The sequence below is a fragment of the Rhinoraja longicauda genome, chromosome 11 (assembly GCF_053455715.1).
Source record: "Rhinoraja longicauda isolate Sanriku21f chromosome 11, sRhiLon1.1, whole genome shotgun sequence".
Lineage (NCBI taxonomy): Eukaryota > Metazoa > Chordata > Chondrichthyes > Rajiformes > Arhynchobatidae > Rhinoraja > Rhinoraja longicauda.
Genome location: NC_135963.1, coordinates 50,504,282 through 50,530,471, shown reverse-complemented (window position 1 = coordinate 50,530,471; position 26,190 = coordinate 50,504,282). Strand labels below are relative to the sequence as shown.

Below are 26,190 nucleotides of genomic sequence, written 5' to 3'. Positions count from 1 at the left end.
CGTCCTTTAATCCACTGTCTATGTCAACTTTTATGCCACTCTATGTGAATACCATGCCTGTTAATTTTATATCCCTCTATAACCTACTTATTCATGCACCTGTTAAAATGGGTCTTGAATGTTGTTGTTCCTGCCTCCAGAACCATCTTCGGCAGCTCATTCCAAATGTCAAATACTTCTCATGTGAAAAATATACATCTCTCTTTCACCCTAAATCTATACCCTCCAGTTTTAGACACAGACACTAGCAATCTGCCCAATATATGCCCCCATAATTTTATATACCTCTGTTGTGTATCTCTCAGCCACCTCCACTCCATGGGAAAGAAGACCTAGCCTTTACAAACTCTCCAGATAACTCCAGCTTCAACACAGGCAATATCCTTGTGAATCATTCCTGCAACCTTTCTACCTTAATCACATCCCTCTGGAACCAGGACTACACACATTACTTCGAATGCAGCCTAACCAATGTTTTGTACAGCTGTAACATGATGTCCCAACTCTTACACGCAATGCATTAGGCATGCCATATCCCCTGTCCACCTGTGTTTTGGTTTTGAGGAAACTATTTGCTTGTATCTCTAGGTCTCCCTGTGCTACGGCATTTCTCAGGGTTATGCCTTTCATTGCGTGTACCTGCCTGTTTCAGCTTCTCAAAACGTATCACTTTGCACTTATCAGAGTTAAATTCCATCAGCCATTTCCTTACCCACTTTGCCGTTTGATCTATATCCTGCTGTATCATTAGAGAATTTGTTTCACTGTTCACCGTACCATTAATTCTGGAGTTACCTGCAAATTTACTAATCACATCGCCTCCATTATCAACCTAATAAGGTGTGCAACAAATACCAGCGGAGGCAGCACCGATCCCTATGGCATGCCATGGGTTTGCAGATCTCCAATCTGGAAAAACAACTTCCGTTATGATGTTCTGCCTGCTACCATCAATCCAATATTCCATTCAATTAGCTAACTCAGTCTAGATCCCATGCGTTCCAACCTTATGAACCAGCCTACCACACGGGACCTTGCCAAAGGCCTCGCTAAAGTTCACATCAATGAAGAAAAGGCGTAGTGTTACGTAGAACATTTGAGAAGATTGTAGATGAAGATATAAAAATATTTTTAAACAAAGAGAGCTTTGTAAGCATGCTTTCATTAGATGTGTATTTTTTGAATGGATCTGCATTTTGCAATAAAGAAATAAATGTAACCTATTCAGTAGCTGAGGGTACAGTTGATCCCTACGCAAGGTATATTTTTGCCTCTGCTTGATTATGGATCCCAGCTGGAAATTGAGTTTGTTTCCAAATTGCCTTGGGGAAACTCTCCACGAGGGAGGTACGATGTTCAGAAGTGTTTCTGCTTTGCAACGCTATCGAGTGGCCTCCCAGTGCAAAGATTGCTCTCAGGACTTTGAGTTTTTGATACTTCCAGCAGTTGAAAGCACAAGTTAAGGGAGTCTCGACCCAAAATGTCACCCATTCCTTCTCTTCCAAGGTACTGCCTGACCCGCTGAGTTACTCCAGCATTCTGTGTCTACCTTCGATTTAAACCAGCATCTGCAGTTTTTTTTGCCTAAACACTTGCTACTCTTTGTTCACACACACGATGGCCACTTGAGCGGTGCATTAGTGGATCCATTATGTTGAGGATTGGGTAGGAGGAGAAAGTCCAGGAGAGATGGGGACACAAAGGAAGAACACAGTTGGCTTGGTGCTTGAATATATGTTATTTCATGAAACATTGTTTTTATAATTTCTTCATGATACTTCATGTGCAAGTTCCAACGCTCTTTTTGGAAAGCCGAATGCAGGAAATCTGCAGTGATTCATCCCTTGTAGCCACTACTACTGTGAACTTGCACACTTTGCCTTGCCTCTCCTTCCTTCATTCACCAATTGGCACATGAATATCCCCTAAATGTGTGGAGTAGAGGGAGCTTTTGTGAAGTTGGATGCAGTTGAGTAATTCTGCGATTGCTTTTAGCCTCCAGGTGGTGTTCCTGGCGCACAGCCGTTGCTACCAAGCACATTGGATCCCACACGACAGCAAGGTGAGACACACTCCCAACTCCGTTTAGCAGTCAAAATAACATTCTGTGGTGTCCACTTCATGAAGTTTGTTCTCCCTTTCTGCAGGACATCCTGGTATGGGCGGGCCAATGCAGAGAATGAACCCACCTCCACGAGGAATGGGCCCAATGGGACAGCAGGTGAGCAGTGCAGAAACATTCAGCAATTTCTAGTCTTGCACTTGGCGATTATTTTTCACTGGAAATTCAGTGATTTTCATTACCCACTAGTCATCAACAAGCCTTTTCCACTTTTCCACTAGTGGGAGTGTCTAGGACTCAGAATTAAGGGACGTTCTTTTAGGAAGGAGATGAGGAGTCAGACAGTGGTGAATCTGTGGAATTCTTTGCCACAGAAGGCTGTGGAGGCTGTCAGTTGATATTTTTTTGGCAGGGATAGATGGATTCTTGATTAGTACAGGTGTCGGAGGTTATGGGGAGAAGGTAGGAGAATGGGGTTAGGAGGGAGAGATAAATCAGCCATGATTGTACGGCGTAGACTTGATGGGCCGAAAGGCCTAATTCTACTTCTATCACATGACTGTATGGCCTAAGCCCTGGTAGGGCCGATTAGCTACCTCGTGCTTCTACGATGAGTGTTTTATTTTGTTAATTTAGGTTAATGCAGATCAGTTGAAAATGACCCGTTGTTTTCATTTAGTGAAAGTAGTATTTGTAATTCTCCAATGGCCACTGATAACACAAAATGCGCCACAGAGTTTAATCTTAGTTAACCCGTCTGGATTTGGTTATCTTGGTTGTTCACGGTAGCCTTGATCTCGAGAGAGAGAAGGAATGTAGGCCAGTGGAAGTTCCTGTGTCAGCCCTGGTTCATTGGCTATTATTCTCACTTCTAAGTCAGAAGGTTGTGGGTTCAAACCAAATCCTAAAAAGTGAGGCACTTTGGTTGTATTTTCAGCATGTCACACCATTTCCTACCTTCATATTCTACAGTTCAGTATGATATTAAAAATTGTGCCTCCAAACGGCAATAATGTTGAAGGTGCAACTTTTAATATACTAAACTGTAGAATTTGAAGGGAGGACATTTTGTGTTGTGCAATGGGCATGTTCAGCCTCACTTTTGTAAATTGGATATTCTTCCTTGGGTTACCCTTTGACTGCTGATTCGGTATTTTAAGGCAGGTGGGTTGTGGATGGCTATGGGGAGGAAAATCACAATTGATGTTTGTGGTTTTATTAGTTTACGATGGGGCTGAATGTTTAGTGCTGATGACACCTGATTAAATTTGGGTAGGTACCAGGTGATCAAAGTAATTGTCGTCTTGGGACTGTAATACCCGTTCGGGGTTGAAATTACCAAGAAAATGACTGCAAATTGAGACTGAGAATCGGCTTGATATCAGTTGGCACTGTTTTCTTTTGGCACAAGCATTGGGAATGTGTATAATAACATTCTACATTTATTTTCTTCCCTTCCTTGCCCTTCACTGGTTTCCTTCTCGTGATGGTAGTCTGATCCTTGGTTATCGTTGCAGAACTATGGCGGTTCAATGAGACCTCCACCCAATTCAATAGGTCCCGGCATGGCTGGAATGAACATGTAAGTCTCTTGCTTGTGTTGAGATAAATTGTTAAAAAGTGGAGATGCGCAGTTATAAACTTCCAATATATCATTGATTACAAGGTATTTCCTTTGCTTGCATGACTTCAACTGGTGAAGATAATGGCAAGTACAGATGCTCCCCGGCTTACGATGCTGCGACTTGCGATAGTTCGACTTTACGATGGTGCAAACGGCAGCGACCCGTAGCGAGCCGCCGCTCGCTTCTGGCCACGTGATTGCGCGTATTACAATGCATTCCGACTTACAATACTTTCGGTTTCCAATGGGCTCCTCAGAACGGAACCCCATGGGAAGCTGAGGAGCACCTGTATATAATTTTTGTTCTTTTTACCACTTGGATATTTTATAAAATTTTGAAACTTGCACCATGGATGAGTTTAGTTGATCTGAAGCTTAAGTTAAGGATGATTGAAGGTTTAATGGAGACTTATAAAGACTTAATGGCGCAAAATTGAACCAAGAGTTAAAATAATGTATTTAAATTTCAGGGGTCCTGGCGCTGGACGACCATGGCCTAATCCTTCTAATGCTAACTCAGTGAGTAATCCTGCTTTTACATGCTGTTACACATGTGTCACAGTATAGTAATAAGGCGTTTCTCCCAACAGATCCATCCCTGTGTTTGCATTCCACACAGTTTCTTGTGTCCTCTCCTTTTAATATAACATTCTGTTCCTTTATTTATCATCCTTATAAATAACATTTGTCTTAGCAGCTCCATGTGCAAGAGCATAAGAAAATAGGACTTGCCTGCCCAGGCCTCAGCTCCTCATCTGTGGTGGTTCCCCATCATTCTGATCTTTACAAAAATGTATTAACTCTTTACCAATCCCCTGAGACCTGGCCACAACCTGCTGGGCAGAAAGTTCGAGAGATTCACTGCCCTCGGAGAAATTCAAACACTTTCATGGTAAAGGAAGCACTCATCAGTTCCTCCTGGATTTTGCAATGCTTCTAGCTTTGGTGACTTCAAGTGGGAATAACTTTACACTTCTGGTGACATCAAGATCTCCATTAAAGGTATTCACAAAATGCTGGAGTAACTCAGCAGGTCAGGCAGCATCTCTGGGAGAAGGAATGGGTGACGTTTTGGGTCGAGTCTGCCTGACCTGCTGAGTTACTCCAGCATTTTGTGAATACCTTCGATTTGTACCAGCATCTGCAGTTATTTTCCTACTCAAGATCTCCATTAGATCATCCTGGAAACCCATTGGATTCTATTTGATTTCATCTCGTACAGCGCATCTATTTTGCTTCCATTTTCTTTGTTACAAACGTTTAACAGCCAATGTAATAGAACCGTATAAAATTGACAACATAGGAGGCCATTTGGCCCATCATGTTTGTGCCAGCAGAAAGAGTAACCTAATCCCACCTTCCACCACTAGGCCTGTAGCTTGCAAATTTATGGATTTCCGCGTAAACATCCAAATACAGTTTAAATGCAGTTGGGGTTTCTGCCACAACCATCCTTTCAGAATTACAGAACACTATCACGCTCTGGGATGATACCGCCTTGCATCCCCTCCAATAATTCAACAAATTTCTTTAAATCCTTGTCTCAGGTTTAGGATGTTCCACAGAAGGGAAATAGGTTCTTCCTATTTACTCTGAAGTGCTTAAAATGTCTCCCCCTAAGCTTCTGTTTCAAAGAAAGCAATGTTAGCTTATGCAATCTCATCTCATGATTAGTTTCCCAGTCTTGTCAAAGTCTTTTCTGCACCAACTCTGGCACAATTGCCTCTTTCCAGTAATGAGGTGACCAGAGCTGTACACGATATTCGTGCTCTGGCATAGCTAACATTGCCAAAGAGAGGAAAGATGAGAATGTTTTGATGGGTAATATAAAGGCGAGATCTTTTATTGGAACATAAAAAGGAAAACACTAACAAGGGCGCAAATAGAATTTATAATGCAAAATATGGAAATGGGTGAAGATTAGTTGCTTTTCGTCCATTAAGGATGACCTACAAAATCTGCCAGAGTTACTCGAAGTCAAGTGTGTTCTGAAAGTGGGGAAGTGTGTTCTGAAAGTGTCTAGTGTTAGACAAACAAAACAAAGCCAGTCCATTAGTTACGTATGGGTTCTGTGCCAGGGAAGTGTCAATCAGCCAATTCTCCAAGTCAAAAACACACATTTTCTATAGTAACGCACATCTTATCAGTTTGTGTACACTTGCTGTAATTTAATTTAATTAATCCTTAATATCCATAATTAATCTTAAAAAAATGTGTTGTTTCCAGACACCAGAGAATATACCATGAATCATTTTATTGCCAGCATTAAAAATAATTTACAAATGTATGGAGAATTGGTGGAAAATCCGAAAGCAGGTAATTTGTAACCCAGGGAGCCCCTGTACTGGTGCAGTTGGCAAACTTGAAAACTGATCATTCATAAGGATTGAATGGTTTACAGTTTTGGATGAGATGGTTTTGGACATGGTGGTTGTGGATGCAACCCAGACCATCATGCTAAGCAACCTCCCATTTACTCCATCTACACTTCACGCTGCCTCAACAGGCTAGCAGTATAATCAAGGAGCAGTCTCACCCAGGTCACTCCCTCATCTCCCCCTCTCCCATCAGGCAAGAGATACAGGTTGGAAAGTGCACACCTCCAGATTCAGGGATAGTTTCTTCCCAGCTGTTAAAAAGCACTGGAATAGTGCCCTCGTGCTTATTCCAGGTTTTGGGCCTGATGATGAAAACATAGTAATACTGTTCTAAATTGGGATACTGTGCTCTAAATTTTGTTCCCTTCAAAGCCAGAGGTCTCCACTGAGGCAGTGCTGCCTTTTGGATGATCCGCAGAGTAGAAGCCCTCTCTGCTCATCCAAGTGAATATTAAAGATTCCATAGCTCTAATTTGCTCATTCTGGATGATGCATATCTTTAAGAAAGCATGGGATTTTGCAGAAAATTCAAGCAGGTATCTATGGAACTTTTGACAGGTGTCCATTGAGTTCAGATTTTTTTATTTTATTGGGCAGAACAGTGGCAATGAGATGCTGCCTCTCAGCACCGGAGACCTGGGTATGATCCTGACTTGGGCTACTGTCCGTGTGGAGATTGCACATTATCCCTGTGACCACATGGGCTTACTCCAGATGCTCCAATTTCCCCTCTCATCCCAAAGACGAGTTTGTAGGTTAATTGGCCTTTGTCAATTGCCCCGAGTGTGTAGAGAGTGGATGAGAAAGTGGTCTAGCATGGAACGAGTAGGAACGGGTGATCGATAGCCGGAATGGAGTTGGTGGGCTGAAGGGTTTGTTTCCATGTTGTATCTCTAGCCTAAGCAAGCACAGGGCAAAGTTTCAATTCCCCAGCATGACATTTCGGAATAATGGATAGAAATATTGTCTCCATTTACTTAATGCCTTACTGAAAGGTCTGAAGGAAGAAAGTAATTAATAATTAAATAGAACATTTTTAATGTATTATTTAAAAGCACTGATGGTGTTGTTCTTTTTGATAACTTTTAAAACTTAATAATTGTAATTGTTTTTTAACTTGTTTTTTAAGCTGAACAGCCATCTTTTTTTCTGACGGTGTTGTCAGACAGCAAAATAACAAACACGACTTAATCAAATGTCGTTCTTGCAGAGGTTTTGTGGGTCAGACCTCTAGCCTCTATCCATGTGGTATATGCCTGAAGGCACAGAAGTCTTACCCTAGCAGGAAATTATATGTTGTAATTCGGTTATTATTATATCGCTGTTTGAGATTTTTGTACATAAATTGGCTGTTGAGTTTTTCTTACATTAATTGCAACAGCACAGAAAATTATTCATTACTTTTGGGGTGTCAATTGCAAAAGCTATATGTCATGACGATGAGTCATGATGTTGAAATGCAAATATCGTGATGTGTGTATCAGGTGACTGGAGAGCGGGAAGGTGTGCTTGCTGTGTGTGTGCTGAATGCTGCAAGGCCTGGAAGGTCGCAGTCAGGAGAAACAATAAACATAGAAACTAAGTAATGTAACTCCCACAGAATGTGTCTGCTTCATTATTACACATCTGAGACAGAGGGCGTGCAGCGTAGGTTTACTAGGTTAATTCCCGGAATGGCGGGACTGTCGTATGTTGAAAGACTGGACCGACTAGGCTTGTATAAACTGGAATTTAGAAGGATGAGAGGAGATCTTATCGAAACGTATAAGATTATTAAGGGGTTGGACACGTTAGAGGCAGGAAACATTCCCAATGTTGGGGGAGTCCAGAACAAGGGGCCACAGTTTAAGAATAAGGGGTAGGCCATTTAGAACTGAGATGAGGAAAAACTTTTTCAGTCAGAGTTGTGAATCTGTGGAATTCTCTGCCTCAGAAGGCAGTGGAGGCCAATTCTCTGAATGCATTCAAAAGAGAGCTGGATAGAGCTCTTAAGGATAGCGGAGTCAGGGGGTATGGGGAGAAGGCAGGAATGGGGTACTGATTGAGAATGATCAGCCATGATCACATTGAATGGCGGTGCTGGTTCGAAGGGCCGAATGGCCTCCTCCTGCACCTATTGTCTATTGAGATGTGGCACTATACAAATATACGTCCCTTTGTTGATGCTGATAGGTAGGAGTGGGATTATATTAGGCAAAGAAAAATCACCTTTACATTAATTGTGCTAAGAGAATTCTGATAACCAATGACTGGCAGGATTGTGATAGACCTTAAAGTCATCCTGTAAATAGCTTGACCATGTTTTTGATTGGCTTGCCTGTGAACATTGGACATGTGGACTTCCGAGGGTTTATAAAGGGAAGTGTGTGGATGAAGCAGCAGGGAAAAGATAATCTCACACACACACAGTTTATCCATAAGAGATTTTAAATTCCTGTCCATTGTTAAGCAATTATGATCTGAAATCTCTAAATATTGATTGTTTTCATTTGCAGATTCCATACTCCTCCTCGTCTCCTGGTACATATGGGGTATGTATTTGCATTTTTGGGAATATCTTGCATTAGGGAAATATTTGTAGATGAAGGAAAATTATTGGTTTGAAGTAAATTGATGATAGGTAAAAGGTTCACTGTTAACTGGTCTAAATGGGAAAGTAGAAAGAAGGTAGCTTATCCCCATACCCAAGGCCAAGTAAAGTGTGTCTTGGTAAATTAAGTAAATTCTAAAAATTAAGTAATTTGTCTCAGCATCTGGAATCCTACTTGTGTTTTGATGATGGAGCTGCTGTCTCACAGCCCCAGAGACCTGGGTTCGATCCTGACTATGTGGAGTTTGCACAATCTCTGTGACCTCATGGGTTTTCTCCGGGTACTTGGGTTTCCTCTCATATCCCAAAGGACGTGCAGGTTTGAAGGTTAATTGGCCTCCTTAAATTGCCCTTGGTGTGTTGGGAGATAATGCGAAAGTGGGGTAGCACACAACTAGTGTGAATCTGCGTGTACTTGGTGGGCCGAAGGGCCTGTTTCCATGCGATATCTTTCAATCAATAAAATAAAACCTGAATCTACACACGACTAGAAATTTCGAACATTGAATGCATTTCTATCTGAAATGTGCTCATGGTTCCAATACAGCTCTGTTAGTTTAATTTTGCATTTTAGTTTACATTAATTTTCAAACCTTTCTTAATTTTTGAAAAACATCACAGAAACATTTAATATTTTGCTGAATGCTGAACTTGGTCACTATTTGTCATTGGCTGCAACAGAAAGGCTGTCAAAACAAAGGGATTTGCCCCCAGTATAAGGTGCTACAAGTGTAACACGTTTCGTTTTACTCCCACTGAAATTGACTATGATCATAGTACAACTGTACAAAAGGTGGGATTTGCACATTGTATTAAGTATTGATTAAGTTTCATCTGTGACTCGGGCAGAATTGCCCCTCTGGTTTAGGTTCGGAATACAGCGTGGAAACAGGCCCTTCGGCCCACCGAATCCACGCCGACCAGCGATCACCCGTACACTAATTCTATCCTACTTACTAGGGTCAATTTACAGAAACCAATTGACATACAAACCTGCACCTCTTTGGTTGAAATGAACCCGCAGTTTTGTTTGAGGTCTCAGAAAAAAAACCATGTCTACTGCTTTCTAGTATTCTGTTGCGAGTGTTTAGTGACCCAACAATGCCTTAGCCCAGTTTGCTAGCAGCAGCATAACCCAGTCTCTCAATGATTCAATCAAAGCTGAAGGTAGACACAAAATGCTGGAGTAACTCAGCGGGACAGGCAGCATCTCGCGAGAGAAGGAATGGGTGACTTTTTGGGTCGAGACCCTTCTTCAGACTGATGTCGGGAGGGGACGGGACTAAGATAGGATGTAGTAGGAGACAGGAAGACTAGTGGGAGAACTGGGAAGGTATGGGAGTCAGTAGGTTTGTAGTAGATGTCGGTCATTAATCTGTCTCCTGTGATGGAGATGAGATCTCCATCACGTGGAGATGGAGATCTGGTCTCCTGTGATCCAGAAACGGTAGGGAGATGTCGGAGATGGTCCAAATATATTTAAGAGCAGGATGGAAATTAGTGGTGAAATTTATGAAGTCAGTGAGTTCTGCATGGGTACAAGAGGTAGCACCAATGCAGTCGTCAATGTAGAGGTAGAGTTCGGGAATGGGGCCGGTGTACACCCGGAACAGGGATTGTTTGACGTAATCACAATCAAAGCTGATGTACGTTTTGTTCACAGGGGCCCCCTGGTGGTGGAGGTCCTCCAGGAACACCGATAATGCCAAGTCCAGCAGGTACAGCCTTATGCACAAGTCTCTCATTACACCAGTGCTATAATATATGCTCATTTTAACTACTATCTGAGATTTATAATATAATAATAATAATAATAATAATAATAATATTCATTTATTGTCATTGCAACGAGTACAACGAAATTAAAAAATAGCCAATCCTGACGGTGCGTACAAACATATATGCAATAAATGCAAAAACAAATAAATACATAAATACAATTAAATACAATTATATTAAGTACAAGATTTTTTAACGGTGTTGCCTAGTGCAAAGGTAGTGTTCAGTTCTCGTATGGTCCTGGGGTAAAAACTGTTCTTAAGTCTGTTTGTTCGGGATTTGATCGACCTGAAACGTCGACCAGAGGGCAGATGAACAAACAGACGGTGGCTGGGGTGGGATGGATCTTTTATTATTTTGCCTGCTCTACTGAGGCAGCGTAGGCTGAACAGGTGCTCCAGGGAGGGCAGTGAGCAGCCGATGATCTTCTGGGCCGTCGTGATGACCCTCTGAAGGGCCTTCCTGTCCTTTTCTGAGCAGCTGGCATACCATGTGGTTATACAGTATGCCAGCACACTCTCGATGGAGCAGCGATAGAAGGACAACATGAGCTTCTCCTGCAGGTTGGTTTTCCTGAGGATCCTCAGGAAGTGGAGTCTCTGCTGTGCCTTCTTTACTGTGGTGATGGTGTTGGTAGACCAGGTAAGATCCTCTGCGATGTGCGTACCCAGGAACCTGAAAGCTGGTACCCTTTCCACACAGACCCCATTGATGTAGAGTGGGTCGTAATCTACACTGGTTTTTCTAAAGTCAATTATAAGTTCCTTTGTTTTGGAGGAGTTCAGGACCAGATTGTTCACTGAACACCATGCTGCCAGCCTTTGGATTTCATCCCTATAGGCTGTCTCATCTCCTCCTGAGATGAGTCCAACCACAGTCGTGTCATCCGCGAACTTGATGATGGTGTTGGTGGGATGGGTGGGGGCGCAGTCGTGAGTGTAGAGGGAGTAAAGGATGGGGCTCAACACACAGCCCTGTGGTGAGCCGGTGCTCAGTGTAATGGTGGAGGAGAGGTGAGGGCCTATTTTGACGGTCTGGGGGCGGTTGGTCAGGAAGTCCTTGATCCATTGGCAGATGGTTTGGGAAAATCCAAGGTCGGAAAGTTATATTAAGATGTGTGCAATTTCCACATTTTAACCTGAATGCCCTGGCAGTATTTTTTCCTCTAAGATTGTATCCCTGCCTGCTTTTGCTGCCTGTATTTATCATCACTGACTGGGAGAAAGCCAACACTATGAAATTAATAATTCTCTATTGATGGGTTCCCACATGTGTTGGACAAAATAAGTACCCCAAGCTAATTCCCCATATTGTGTCATCAGCACTCTCAGCATGATTTAATTACCTGCTTAATTGCACAGTGCGGATAAATTAACCTTTTGATCATAAGCCATGTTTTCTTAAAAGCGCAATGCAGTTCAGGAACAAGCTGATATGATTTAATTTTCGAGCAGCGTGTTTAATTTTTGTAACATTAATTGTTCCGGTTTGTTACTGAAAGAGCATTTAGATTTTTTTTCAACTATAATAGGTGAGTTTTGCTTTAAATAATCAAAGAACACATTTGAATCATTTTAACCAAATTGAATACCGAGCTTTCACGCTAACGTAGTGACTGACTTTATTTAGGCATTGGGTATTTTCTGAGGTTAGTAAGTTGATGGAGATGGTTTAAAGTAATTACTCATTGATGCCTGGTTAGGTTCATCTCAGTAAACAATCATTTAGTTGGAGTGTTGCACTCATTTCAAAATGATGGATTTGAAAAGTACAGAATTCATGTTGGACGTATGGAATGTTAATTGGGATCACATTTTGGACACTGAACAGATTGTTTCCTAAATTTATAATAGCATGGGAAAAAGTGAAAATATATCAAAATGTGATACCAGATTTGAGTGGGCATACCATGGCAATACTGAATAGTATCTCTGTCCTGCAGAAAAGAACACACTGACAGATGGTGTCATTGCTTCAGGATGATGAAATCCCTTGACAGAATAGACGTGTTTCAATTTCAGGATAGGTAATCATAGGAGGGGAGTCTTGGGAGTGACCTGGGAGGGGAACAGGTGAGCGATGAAGAATAGTGATTATAAAGCTATGAGGATGCAGGGTGACTTGGACAGGTTGTGTGAGTGGGCGGATGCATGGCAGATGCAATTTAATGTGGATAAGTGTGAGGTTATCCACTTTGGTGGTAGATCTGAAGGCAGATCTGAATGGTGTCAAGTTAGGAAAAGGGGAAGTACAAAGAGATCTGGGTGTCCTTGTTAATCAGTCACTGAAAGTAAGCATGCAGGTACAGCAGGCAGTGAAGAAAGCTATTGGCATGTTGGCCTTCATGACAAGAGGAGTTGAGTATAGGAGCAAAGAGGTCCTTCTGCAGTTGTACAGGGCCATAGTGAGACTACACCTGGAGTACTGTGTGCAGTTTTGGTCTCAATTTGAGGAAGGACATTCTTGCTATTGAGGGAGTGCAGCGTAGGTTGACTAGGTTAATTCCCGGAATGGCGGGACTGTCGTATGTTGGAGCGATTGGGCTTGTATACACTGGAATTTAGAAGGATGAGTGGGGATCTTATTGAAACATATAAGATTATTAAGGGATTGGACACGTTATAGGCAGGAAATATGTTCCCAATGTTGGGGGAGTCCAGAACCAGGGGCCACAGTTTAAGAATAAGGGGTAGGCCATTTAGAAAGGAGATGAGGAAAAACTTTTTCAGTCAGAGAGTTGTAAATCTGTGGAATTCTCTAGCTCAGAAGGCAATGGAGGCAGATTCTCTGGATGCTTTCAAGAGAGAGTTAGATAGAGCTCTTAATGATAGCGGAGTCAGGGGGTATGAGGAGAGGGCAGGAATGGGGTACTGATTGTGAATGATCAGCCATAATCACATCAGAGTGGAATAGAGAATGAAAGTGGCAGGGAATTAAAGTGGCACTGGTCACCTCTATTGTCTGATGTAGCTGCCCTGCAGTGGGCACCCAATCTGTGAATGTTGGTGAGATGAAGTGGAGAAGGCTGGGAGATTGTTGGTGTGGAGCAACCATGTGGTCTTGAATAGAGTGGCCTCATTTTGCGCTGGGGCAAAGTAACAAAAACCCCTGGAAAAACACCAAATAACTCGTGATCAAGAAGAATCTTGATTTTAAAGACTTTGAAAAAAAATAAACAAAGTTGCCTTTTCAAGTATCACATCTTTTTTTCTAATGAATGGAAGCTGAATTAAATAAACGCTGTTGTTTTTCTCATCTGCAAATATAGATTCAACAAACTCCAGTGACAACATGTACACAATGATTAACCCCGTGCAACCTGGTGGAAGCCGATCGAATGTGAGTTTATTACGAGAGGAAAAACACATGCTTTCACAGAATTGATACAAATACTGTCAAAATGAACGAAACAAGAAATTCTTAACGTTTGGTAGTCTATTAGTATCCATGCATACAAAAAACAAGGTGACTGCCTTGGATATGGATCCTCTGTCACCAATGGCTATTAATTGGACCTTCAGGTTTGTGTCTGTTCACCCAGAGCTTTGTTGTGTTCCTGGGTGGTCATCTTAAGTATTACCATATTTTGCTGAACTGTATAAGCCACAGCGGGCGGCATGGTGGCGCAACGGTAAGGTTGCTGCCCTGCAGCGCCGGAGACCCTGGTTTGATCCCGACTATAGCTGGCTGTCTGTACGGAGTTTGTACATTCTCCCCGTGACTGCATAGGTTTTCTCCGAGATCTTTGGTTTCCTCCCACACTTCAAAGACATACAGGTATGCAGGTTGATTGGCTTGGTGTAAGTGTAAATTGTCCCTCGTGTGTGTAGGATAGAGTTAGTGTGCGAGGATCGCTGGTCGATGCAGACTCGGTGGGCTGAAGGGCCTGTTTCCACACTGTATCTCTAAACTAAACATAGAAATCGTTGACCTCTTTTCAATCTGCTTTGTTTTTCTTCCAGTTCCCACTGGGACCTGGCTCTGAAGGTCCCATGGGTGGAATGGGAGGAATTGAGCCACATCATATGAATGGTTCATTAGGTAAGTTACCTTCCTACCAGGAGTAATTATAAAAGGGCACTGAAGCCTTTTCAGCACCACAGAAATAACTGTAAACTAACAGGGCTTTTGAATCCTTGTTGGAATGGAGGCTTAAATAAATAAGCCATAGACAGTGGAGTTTTTTTAATGCGCGGATGAGTGAAAAACAAAAATATTCACTGAACCCCAGGTTGAAAAAGAATAGAACTTTTCAGTATTTTTCTACCACAGTCATGTCGTGTCAGAAATTTTAATGAAAATATTTGCTTTTACTCTCCCTAGGATCTGGCGATATGGACGGGATCCCTAAGGTATGAGCTTAACTTTAATGCAAAGTTTAACAATGAATATAAGCATTCAACAGAGATTCTGTGATTCTTCCGATCACAATCTAAAAGAGAGTTGAATGGAGGGGGGACATCAGGCGTCTATTATGTTGCCAGTTCTACACTGAACAGGATTACATTTTATAGAAATATCTACATCTAGAAGTACAAGCCATGGCTAATTCCCTATTCATTTTAACCATAGTTCATTGAACTGGTTTGGAAGATTGCTACATTTTCATTTTATAGATAATGCATAAGAATTGAGTAACTTTAGAGGACATATACCAATCATCCCAACATACATGTGCTATTCAGATCTAGCCACACATTTTTCTTTGTAATTTATATACTAAACCTCTCGTTTGTTTGTTTGTTTGTTTGTTCCTGAACTACAGCCAAAACGGTACACGATAGCGCGACAATTTTAGGCCCACCTTACTCACCGTCGTCCCTTTGGTGCTAATGGAAGAAGATTTATTGAAATCTGTGTTATATTTTTTAAGTTATTCTCATTTTAAAGTTTAAATCTATCTCCTAGGGAGGGGGGGAAGAGGGAGGATAAGGAGGGTTGAGGGGGATGGAGTGAGGGGGATGGGGGGAGGAGAGGGTGCTGCACCAATGCAGGAGGTTTGGGCCCAACGGGTCCACTTGGTCTAATAGTCATCTGATATTGTGTGCATATAAATTCAAATCCCAGCAGGATTGGTTTGATTGATTTATTTTCCCCTGAAGGCGCAGTGAACTGGTGACAATATTTTCTCCATGTGCTGTCTTGAGAGAAAGCAAACTGAGTGCGTCGACTCTGCACAAATTATGTGAAGGAAAGTGATCTGGAGTAGCTGAGGGAAAAATAGTGATCAAATGAGAGAAATTTAAAGGACGTGACAAAAAAAGAGGAAAGAAGAAATAGAAAATAAAAGTTAGTCATTGTCATACAGCATGGAAACAGGTCCTTCAGCCTAGCTTGCCCATGCTGATCAAGGTGCCCTCTTCTGCATCAGTCCCGCCTGCCCATGTTTGGCCCATGTCCCTCTAAACCTTTCCTATCCACATGTCTTTTAAATGTTGTTATGGTTTCTGCCTCAAATATCTCCTCTGGCAACTCATCCACTACCCTTGGTGTGAAAAGGTTGCCCCTCGGATTCCTATTAAATCTTTCTCCTCTTACCTTAACATATGTCCTCTGGTTCTTGATACCCCTACTCAGGGTGAAAGACTCTTCATCTACCCTAACTATTCCTCTTATGATCTTGTGCACCATTACAAGATATCTCCTCCTCCTATGCTCCAAGGAATACAGTCCTAGCCTGCCCAACCTCTCCATATACTTCAGGCCTTCAAGTCCTGGCACCATCCTCATAAATCTTCTCTGCATTCCTTTCAGCTCAACAACATAATTTCTCTAGTAGGGAGACCAAAATCGAACACAATACTCCCAACTGTGGCCTCACCAGCGCTTTGTGCAGTTGTAACATAATATCCGAACTTCTAAACTCAAAGCCCTGACTGATGAAGGCCAATGTGCCGAAAGCCTGCTTGACCACCTTATCTACCCGTGACACAACTTTCAAGGAACCAACTACTTGCTCTCCTCGATCCCTCTGCTCTACTACACTCATCAGAACCCTGCCATTTACTGTGAAGGTTTTAGACTTCCCAAAATGCAATACCTTTTGTCATCTACCCATCTCTAGCCTTTGTCCACCTATCAGCCAATCTACCCCTGCCCCCCCCTCACATGTATCCACCTATCACTTGTCCTGCCCCTGCTTTCCGTCCAGCTTTCTTCCTACTACAATGAAACTGAAGAAGGGTGCGGAGCCGAGGCATCCCCTATCCATGTTCTTTCGAGATTCTGCCTGACCCACTGAGTTATTCCAGCACTTTGTCTTTTTTTTAAACCAGCGTATGTAGTTCCTCATAACAGTGTACTGTTTTTCTGTTGTTCTAATGCTTTAATGCTTTAATTACTTGGACAAAATCTAAGTAATTAAAGCATTTTTCTGTTTTTCATATCCACTTTCTAACATCAGAAGAGATTGGTATTTTTGTCCTTGGGTTAGCAGTGGATATAATACCAGCTCCTGGGGTCCTAACTGGTGGATTAAAAACAACTGATGTGATCAATGACAGACTCTTAAATGTATCAATGTACACATGATGAAATTAAAATCTGGTCTCGAGAGACTCTATTGAAGGCAAAGTGAGGAATTAACACAATGTGATCATCTCTGAGAATTAAGATTGCCACTTAGCAGCTCTGTGCTCTGGTGTTCACTTGCTTTGACTCTCTTTAGGAGAGAAACTCCATGTTTTAATGAATGATATTGTGTACTTTCCAGAATTCTCCCAACAACATGAGCAGCATTACCAATCCTCCAGGCACTCCAAGGGATGACGGTGAATTAGGAGGCAATTTTCTTCACTCTTTCCAAAATGATAATGTGAGTATGTGAGCATACTTAATACAGTGCCCTCCATAATGTTTGGGACAACGACCCATCATTTATTTATTTGTCTCTGTACTCCACAATTTGAGATTTGTAATAGAAAAAATCACATGTGGTTAAAGTGCACATTGTCAGATTTTAATAAAGGCCATTTTGGTTTCACCATGTAGAAATTACAGCTGTGTTTATACATAATCCCCCTCCCATTTCAGGGCACCGTAATGTTTGGGACACATGGCTTCACAGGTGTTTGTAATTGCTCAGGTGTGTTTAAATGCCTCCTTAATGCAGGTATAAGAGAGCTCTCAGCACTTAGCCTTTCCTCCAGTCTTTCCATCACCTTTGGAAACTTTTATTGCTGTTTATCAACATGAAGACCAAAGTTGTGCCAATGAAAGTTAAAGAAGCCATTATGAGACTGAGAAACAAGAATAAAACTGTTAGAGACATCAGCCAAACCCTAGGCTTACCAAAATCAACTGTTTGCAACATCATTAAGAAGAAAGAGAGCATTGGTGAGCTTAATAGTCGCAAAGTCTTCCTTGGCAGACCAAGGAAGACCTCCACAGCTGATGACAGAAGAATTCTCTCTATAATAAAGAAAAAAAAACAAACACCTGTCCGACAGATCAGAAACATTCTTCAAGAGTCAGGTGTGGATTTGTCAATGACCACTGTCCGCAGAAGACTTCATGAACAGAAATACGGAGGCTATACTGCAAGATAGAAACCACTGGTTAGCCGCAAAAATAGGATGGCCAGGTCACAGTTTGCCAAGAAGTACTTAAAAGAGCAACCACAGTTCTGGAAAAAAGATCTTGTTGACAGATGAGATGCAGATTAACTTATATCAGAGTGATGGCAAGAGCAAAGTATGGAGGAGAGAAGGAACTGCCCAAGATCCAAAGCATTCCACCTCATCTGTGAAATACGGTGGTGGGGGTGTTATGGCCTGGGCATGTATGGCAGCTGAAGGTACTGGCTCACTTATCTTCATTGATGATACAACTGCTGATGGTAGTAGCATAATGAATTTTGAAATGTATAGACACATCCTATCTGCTCAAGTTCAAACAAATGCCTCAAAACTCATTGGCCGGCGTTTCATTCTGCAGCAAGACAATGATCCCAAACATACTGCTAAAGCAACAAAGGAGTTTTTCAAAGCTAAAAAATGGTCAATTCTTGAGTGGCCAAGTCAATCACCCGATTTGAACCCAATTGAGCATGTCTTTTATATGCTGAAGGGAAACTGAAGGGGTCTAGCCCCCAAAACAAGCATCAGCTGAAGATGGCTGCAATACAGGCCTGGCTGAGCATCACCAGAGAAGACACCCAGCAACTGGTGATGTCCATGAATCACAAACTTCAAGCAGTCATTGCATGCAAAGGATATGCAACAAAATACTAAACATGACTACTTTCATTCACATGACATTGCCTTGTCCCAAACATTATGGTGCCCTGAAATGGGGTGACTATGTATAAACACTGCTGTAATTTCTACATGGTGAAACCAAAATGTATAAAAATGACCTTTATTAAAATCTGACAATGTGCACTTTAACCACATGTGATTTTTTTTCTATTATAAATCTCAAATTGTGGAGTACAGAGGCAAATAAATAAATGATGGGTCTTTGTCCCAAATGTTACGGGGGGCACTGTACAAATACATGCTAACACAAATAACTATTCTAGGTTTTGCATGGTGAGCTACTATTACTCAGGTTTCTATTTCTAGAGTGGTTATTGAGATATTTTCTTTAATATACAGTTAATCTTTAGGTTAAAAAGCAGAGTAGGTATGTGATAGTAACTTTGAAGCCAGAACAGGCTTCGGCTTGTGCGTTGTACCCATTCAGTAGATCCTGTAGCACAAAGGGTGCATGTTTGAGCCTGAGCCTGCTTTCCAACAACACTCTCCAAGTAATCTTTTATTTGCCAACCTTCACAATTTTATTTTCAAAATTTTGATAATTTGCTGTTAAATGAAATTATAACTTTTTCATAAATTGCTAGTAAACTTTATTTCCTTTCTTGATTTCACCAGCAAATTTTCATTGGGGGGCGTTTTGTAGGAACTCTTCAGTGCACAGCTTTCAATGCCATGTGAACTTGTACACAACTAATCCATGTAAAAAGTTTACTTAAATACTCTGTGATTTTGATCAGGCAAATCAGATTGGAAATTTCTTTAGCCATCGGTAGAAATTAGTAAACTGCAAAAAACAGCAAATAAGAGTTTAGACCTTGATTAAGATATTTGGTTTGCAAATTAGCGATCTGGATTTGGTTAAAAATTAAGCCAGTTGATTATTTCAAACCATTGAGCAGAGGTTTAGTCATGAGAGTGGGGCAAATTGGAGGGAAAGAAGGAAAGAGAGTGGAAGGGAGCTGATGAAAGGTGGCAGGTATTCTTTGTGTTCCTAGCTTGGAATTGGTAGGGATCCATAACTCAGTTGTGTGTTTTCTCAATGTTAACCAAACAAAGTGTAATGAATTACATTTGTAACACTGGTGGAGGTTGAATTGCAGTGTTATATTGGGGTCAATTTCAGCAAACTATATTTGCAGGTTTGCCATGTTTAGCTGAACCCAGATGCTGCAAGATGTATGGTTCCAACCCATGTAATCCTTGTCACTTTCTTTCAGTATTCCCCCAGCATGACGATGAGCGTGTGATTTTTCCCCTTCCTCCTTCTCCAGGATCAGAATGACGAGACAGCTGCCCTTTGGAAGATTAAAGAACGTATGCAAGAAGCGGTTCAACGTGTTGACGAGGAACTGGGGGCAAAACCCCAATTTTGAGTTTCACACAAGAAAAAAAAGAAGCTGAACTTCTTTAATTCCATAAACATGAAGGACAACAAAAAAGAATCAAGACATAAAACCCTTCTCCTGGAAGGACTGTATGTTACACATCGCATCTTTTTGAAGCAAAGAAAAAAATTAAACTCCTCTAGCACCCGAACAGACCTCTGCTTCATCCTCTGAACCCATGTATCTTTGTGCTGAACTGAATAAGGCACTAGTCTAGGTATAAGATCCGATGTTGTCCATATTGTAGCCATTTTAACTGGGACGTTTACACAATGTGGTTTACTTTCGAAGGCCTTTTATTTGGTGGCACAGATTTATTTTTTTTCTCTTGCTTCTGTGAGCCTTCCCCCGCCAGGTGCAAGGTGTTAATCAGTGGCTTGTTCCATACCTGTGTAACTGAACGATGATATTCCCAGTGGGTTCCAGTTTGAGAGGAGCGTACATCTTTTCCCCCCCAAATCTCGTTATTCTCTAACCTCCCAAAACCTATCCCCTATGCCCACACGTATGTGCATACCTCAAATCTGGATGGCTTCATTCCTCTGTTACTTTATTCATCCAGAGGAAAACTCCACACGTGAGAAAGAGACGACTACAGACGTGATTGAAATAGAGGAAAAATAAACAGTTTTAATGGCACTACAAATGGTGCTGGGATCTCTGTACAATACACACTACCTGTAGATGGTCTTTTGTTTAAACCCACTTCTATACAATGTGTATCAAGTTATGTAAAATATTATCTTGCCTGGACAACCCTTGTGCTGATTCTTGATAACATTGTAGCTGTTCTGTGTTTCTTACCTTGTAGTCTGGTTATAAAAATGAAAAAAATCTACAATGTAGTTTTGTGTTCAATATTTGTTGCTAATGTTTTATTGAGGGATGTTTTTTCTGCAACCCTTTACAGAGTTTTCAGGAACGTCAACTGTGTTTATTGTGCTGACTGCAGGTTATGGGATGTTCACATACTTTGTTTTTGTTTGGGGGGGGAGGGGTGGTGGGGGTTGGGGGCAATAGCAGGATCTTTCTAAATGAATTGCCTTTTTAGATGTGTTTCAAATCAATCTAACTGTGTTTAGCTGTAGAATTGCTGAACGAGTTTGTAAATCTCCTATTTGCAGTCAGATCGGAACATACTGATGAAATTTTGGTGTTTTATTGTAGATTTCGGTCTCCAGGAAATCGTGCATTTTAAACTGAGAAAAAGACAAGTCTGGCAAATGTAATTTTACAAATTCGCTAAATTATTGTCTTCATTGGGATGGTTTTGAATGAAACGGTTCTTTTCTCCAACGCTGTAATAAATATAAACATAAAACTTAATTTTGATTCTTTTCTGTTAACTTGTTGAACCTTTGCTATCGTCAGAGTTGTTGGAAGAAAAGCTGATATTTCTTGTACCTCATGTTTAAAGGATTTTTAAAAATATGTACAAGAAGCTATTTAAATAATTTCCAAAGTGTACTGTTCATAATACTGAAGTGTAGTTGGCTGTGGCACAGCTGGGTGTGTGTTTGAAAAGGATCATGTTCGCATCAACTCGTGAAAGATGGGAAAGCTCTCTGTCACACCAGGAAACACTCTTTTAAACTGTCCCCTGAACGATGCAAAGGAAATAGGTCATGAAAGCAGCAAGCGGAGAGAGATGTGGGCTGAATTGTCAAATATACACTTCACGTAAACTTGCACGAATGTGAAGTAAGGCAGTCCACGTAACTGTGTAGGTTGCACCTGAAACCAGACTAGGGTGATGCTGTCATTCTGCCATCTTGGTGATGCTTAAAAGGGGCTTGGGAAGACTTGGCTCAATTTGGAGGGAAGTGGACTTGGAGCCCACATTATCTGCACGGGAGATAAAATTGGCTGAAAGAATACAAACGAGATCTTTTGGGAAATTTGAAACTTGCATTAGTGCAGCAGAATGTCCGGTTAAATGGATTTAATGGAAGTTGGTTTGATCAGAATTTTAGTCCTGCTTAATGTGAAGCAGCTGAGATGCCTGGGGAGTCTTTTAAAGGCAAACGGTCTTTTATTGGCATCTTTGCTACTAAGCTGAGAATGTTTATTAATGATGGATGCCTAAAATAGGAAGTATCATGTTTTATTCTTGAGTATTACCATTTGTAACCTACAGTGTACCAATCATGCTTTAAATAAAAACCATGCAAAGGCCAAACCCCACTTACTAGAAAAAAAGTGTTTTTGAATCGAAAGCTGCAAATGACTGGACTAGGGAAGTGAACTTTAAAATGAACAATTTTGAAATTGAATTCTGGAAGTTAGAAACAATGGCAACATTTTCCATCCCTTCGACGAATTGTAGATTTTTAATGTAGGAATTTGGCCCAATGCAGCAATGTTTATGTTGACATTTCACCAGTGCCATCTATCACTATTCATTTTCCCTACACTTGTATATTTATTTTCAAAACTGATTCATTTTCATGTGAATGCACCCTTTGCCATTGTGTAACTTTGAAAATCTTTTGATATTCAATGGACTTACTCATACAGAAAAAAACAAATGACACTGATCCAAAAATGAAAATGGGTGTTTTAAGGGAATGAGAATTAAGTGAAAGTGGTGATCTTGTCTACATATTTTGCCTAAGCATATTCTCCTGCAAGCATCAGGTGACTTCACTGATATCTATGCTTTATGAAGTAGTTATGCAGCTAGAATAGAGACTGACAAACTCGCAAAAATGCAATTGTGCGGAATAAGTAGAAAACAAATGCGCATGTGTTGATATACAATACAAAGTGAGAGATGCATAAAGAAAAATTAGCTGAAGTAAATATTAAAATTAAATATTAAGACAAGTTGGTGGTGCATGAAAAATTGAAGAAACCGAGAAAGGAAGGAACAAGCAGAGTAGCAAACTGATAGAATGTTGTATGGTGTATGCATTTTCAGAACTTTACAATGGGCTACATAATTTTGACGTTAATGTAAATAAACCTCAATTTTTTTCTATTACCTGTGCATGTTACTGCATGGAATGACCAAGCCAACAATAATAATATGATGAAGCAACCTTTTGTAATTTGTTAACCAATGGACCATTCACTGTAACAGTGAAGTACAATTGTTGGAAACAGGACAAATGATATTATGGATGAAGTTGGTAAAATTAAATAATTTAAAGTTTTGATGTGTTTGTTTTCTGAAGACGTTACAAAAACATGCAACGGTGTTGAAGAAACTTACTTAAAGAACCATGGTCTAGTTATTTTGAATATTGTAAAGTTTAGGAGAGGAGGTATAATGTATGAATAAAAATAAAGTTATTGATCTCCAACTTTGCATATTATAAGATGAACAGGAAGTTCTAATTTTGAAATGTTCATGAAAGTAAAATAATTATTTAATTAATTGTTCCTTTTGATGAAATTCTAAACACTGTTTTATAATTTTAAGTATATAATGACAAAACATTCTTGTATTATAACAGTGCTGCCCGGGCAAACTGCACAGCTTTAATAAAACTCAAACTTTAAGTATTTATCAGTTATTATCAAAGGGAAGGAGAACTTTAATGTGGTTTGCAATAAATGGTTTTCAGCTTTTGTATATCTGATTTTTTTTTTCCCCTCCCACTGTGCTTTTCTTGTGATTTCCAAGAAATGAATACGAGTCTTTAGACCATCCATGCTACTTGTCACACGTTTAAGGTGAGAGAAGTTTGACAGAGATGTGCGGGGCAAGTTTATTTGCACAGAGGGTGAGAGTGTGCCTGGAATGTGCTGCCTGGATGGTGGTGGAGGCAGATAGTGGCATTTGCGAGGATTTTAGTTGGGCACATGAAAATGCAAGGAATGGAGGGATAATGGATTGTGTACGGGTAGATGAGATTAGTGTATCTTAGCATCATGTTCAGCACAGACATTGTGAGTCAAAGGGCTGTTCATGTGCTGTTTTGTGTTCTAATAACCAAGGATGTAATGAATGTGAGATCAGTAGGTAACCATCTTCACATTGTGGTGAACCTGAAATTATGAATTTCAGCAGTGGAAGAGACTATTTGTTGAGCCAGGCTAAGCATTAAATTTAAATGATCATTTTGCTCAATTGGTAGAGGGGCGTCCAATGAAGAGGACAAAGCTTGACCTTTTAGGGAATTGGGTAGGATAAGTGGCTGAAGGATTAGTGGATGAGCCTTTTGGGACCAGTAATCCCAGTTCTATTAGCTTTGAAATATGTATGAACAAGGGCAGGGCTAGTCCACAAGTTGAAGTTCCAAATTAGGGCAAGGCCAACTTTGATGGTATTTGACAGGAATTCGCAAAAGTCGATTGGAGTAGGGTGTTTGCGGGCTTTAAGAGATGTCAGGGAAAGTGGAATGCTGTGAGTAGACCTGCCGGACGGACATGGGCATGTCCTCAATGCATATTTATCCTGTGATTTTACACAGAGACATGAAGTGTAGGGAACTGAGGACAGTTGATGGAGATGTTTTGAGGACATTCTGAATTAGCTGAGGAGGTGCTGGACATCCTCAGAAATATGAAGGTGGATAAAACTCCCAGGCCTTATCTGATGTATCAAAGGACACCGCGGGAAGCTAGAGAATAAATTACAGGAGATCTGGCAGAGATATTTGAATCATTGTTAGATATGGGTGAGCTGCCAGAAGACTGATTGGTGGTTAATGTGTCTATTGTAGAAGGGCTGCAAAGAAAAACCTTGTAACCATAGACTAGTAAGCCTACCAGCTGTAATACGAATGTTAATGGAGAGGATTCAGAGGGATGAAGTATACACTCATTTGCAAAGGCTGGTTGATTAGTGAAAGTCAGCATGTTTTTGCACATGGGAGATTTTTTTCTGACAATTTTGAGTGTTTTGAAATAGCTAAGAAGGCAGAGCTGTAGATATAGTCTATATGCACCTCAGCAAGACCTTTTCAGGTTCTGCAGGGTAGACTGCTGTGGAAGGTTATATCACAAGGGTGTACTGGGAGAGCTAGCTAACTGGATATAGAATTGGCTTTTTGGTAGCAATCAGATGGTGGTGATGGAAGGGTGTTTTTCGACTGGAGGTCTGTGAAGAGTGGTGTGCCTCGGGGATTGGTTGTTGGGCCCATTTTTGCCATTAATATCAACGATTTAGATGAGAATGTACAAGACATTAGCAAGCTTACAGATGACACTAAAATAGGTGGTATTGTAGGCAGTGAACATGGTTGTCAGGGATTACAGTGGGATCTTGATCAGCTGTTCAAGCGGGCAGAGGAATGGCAGATGGAGTTTAATTCGAATAAATGTGAGTTGTTGCATTTAGGAAGTCAAACCAGTGTAGGACTTTTGCAGTGAATAGCAGGGCCCTGAGGAATGTTGCAGAGCAGAGGGATCCAGGAGTGCAGATACAGTTACATGTAAGTGGCGTCACAGGTAGATAGGCTGGCGAAGAAAGCTTTTGGCACATGCTTTCATCAGTCAGGAAATTACGTATAGAAGGTGGAACATTATGTTAACAGTTGTATAAGATGTTGATGAAGTCACACTTGAATTATTTATTGTGTTCAGCTTTGCTCGTGCTGCTTCAGGAAAGATACTGTTAATCTGGAAGGGAGGCAGAGAAGATTTAGAAGGATGTTGCCAGGACTCGAGGGCCTGAGCTATTGGGAAAGATTGGGCAGGCTAGAACGTTATTCAAGTGCAAGAGGCTGAGGGATGATATTATAGTGGTAAACAAAATCCTGAGGGGAATAGATCGGGTGAATACACCGTCTTCTTTCCAAGATGGGAGCATCAAAAACTAAAGGGTTTATGGTGAGGGGAGATATTTAATAGGAACAGATGGGGCAAAGTTTTCACACACAAGGTAGTAGGTATATGGAATAAGATGCTGGATAAAGTAATTCAGGGAGCCGTTAAAAGACATTTGGATAGGTACATGGAAAGGCAAACTAGTAAAATATGGCCCAAACACAGGTAAATGGTACAAGTTTTAGATGGGAGCACCTTGGGTGATAGGGATGAATTGGGTCGAAGGGCCTGTGTCCATGTTATTACTTTACGATTCTATTTCCATCCCCACCTAAAAGATGATGCCTCCTAACTTAGTACAGGTCCATAAAATAAAATGTTAAGTATTAATTTTTGAGG

General features: G+C 40.9%; 1 protein-coding gene across 5 annotated transcripts in view; it reads left to right on the top strand.

Annotated features, from left to right (window-relative positions):
• ssbp3a (single stranded DNA binding protein 3a) overlaps positions 1–21,059 on the top strand; it is a 167,450-nt gene extending 146,391 nt beyond the window's left edge. For 3 of the 5 annotated variants that reach the window (XM_078407680.1, XM_078407678.1, XM_078407682.1), the window contains 11 exons: positions 1,996–2,062; positions 2,148–2,221; positions 3,556–3,644; positions 4,157–4,205; positions 8,560–8,595; positions 10,318–10,372; positions 13,702–13,772; positions 14,396–14,474; positions 14,757–14,785; positions 17,146–17,247; positions 19,963–21,059. In XM_078407680.1, the coding sequence (XP_078263806.1) occupies positions 1,996–2,062; positions 2,148–2,221; positions 3,556–3,644; positions 4,157–4,205; positions 8,560–8,595; positions 10,318–10,372; positions 13,702–13,772; positions 14,396–14,474; positions 14,757–14,785; positions 17,146–17,247; positions 19,963–20,064 (753 nt within the window). In that variant the 3' untranslated portion in view covers positions 20,065–21,059. The remainder of the gene's footprint in view (positions 1–1,995; positions 2,063–2,147; positions 2,222–3,555; positions 3,645–4,156; positions 4,206–8,559; positions 8,596–10,317; positions 10,373–13,701; positions 13,773–14,395; positions 14,475–14,756; positions 14,786–17,145; positions 17,248–19,962) is intronic. The other 2 variants (XM_078407681.1, XM_078407679.1) reach the window with 1 other exon arrangement.
• The last annotated feature ends 5,131 nt before the right edge of the window (positions 21,060–26,190 follow it).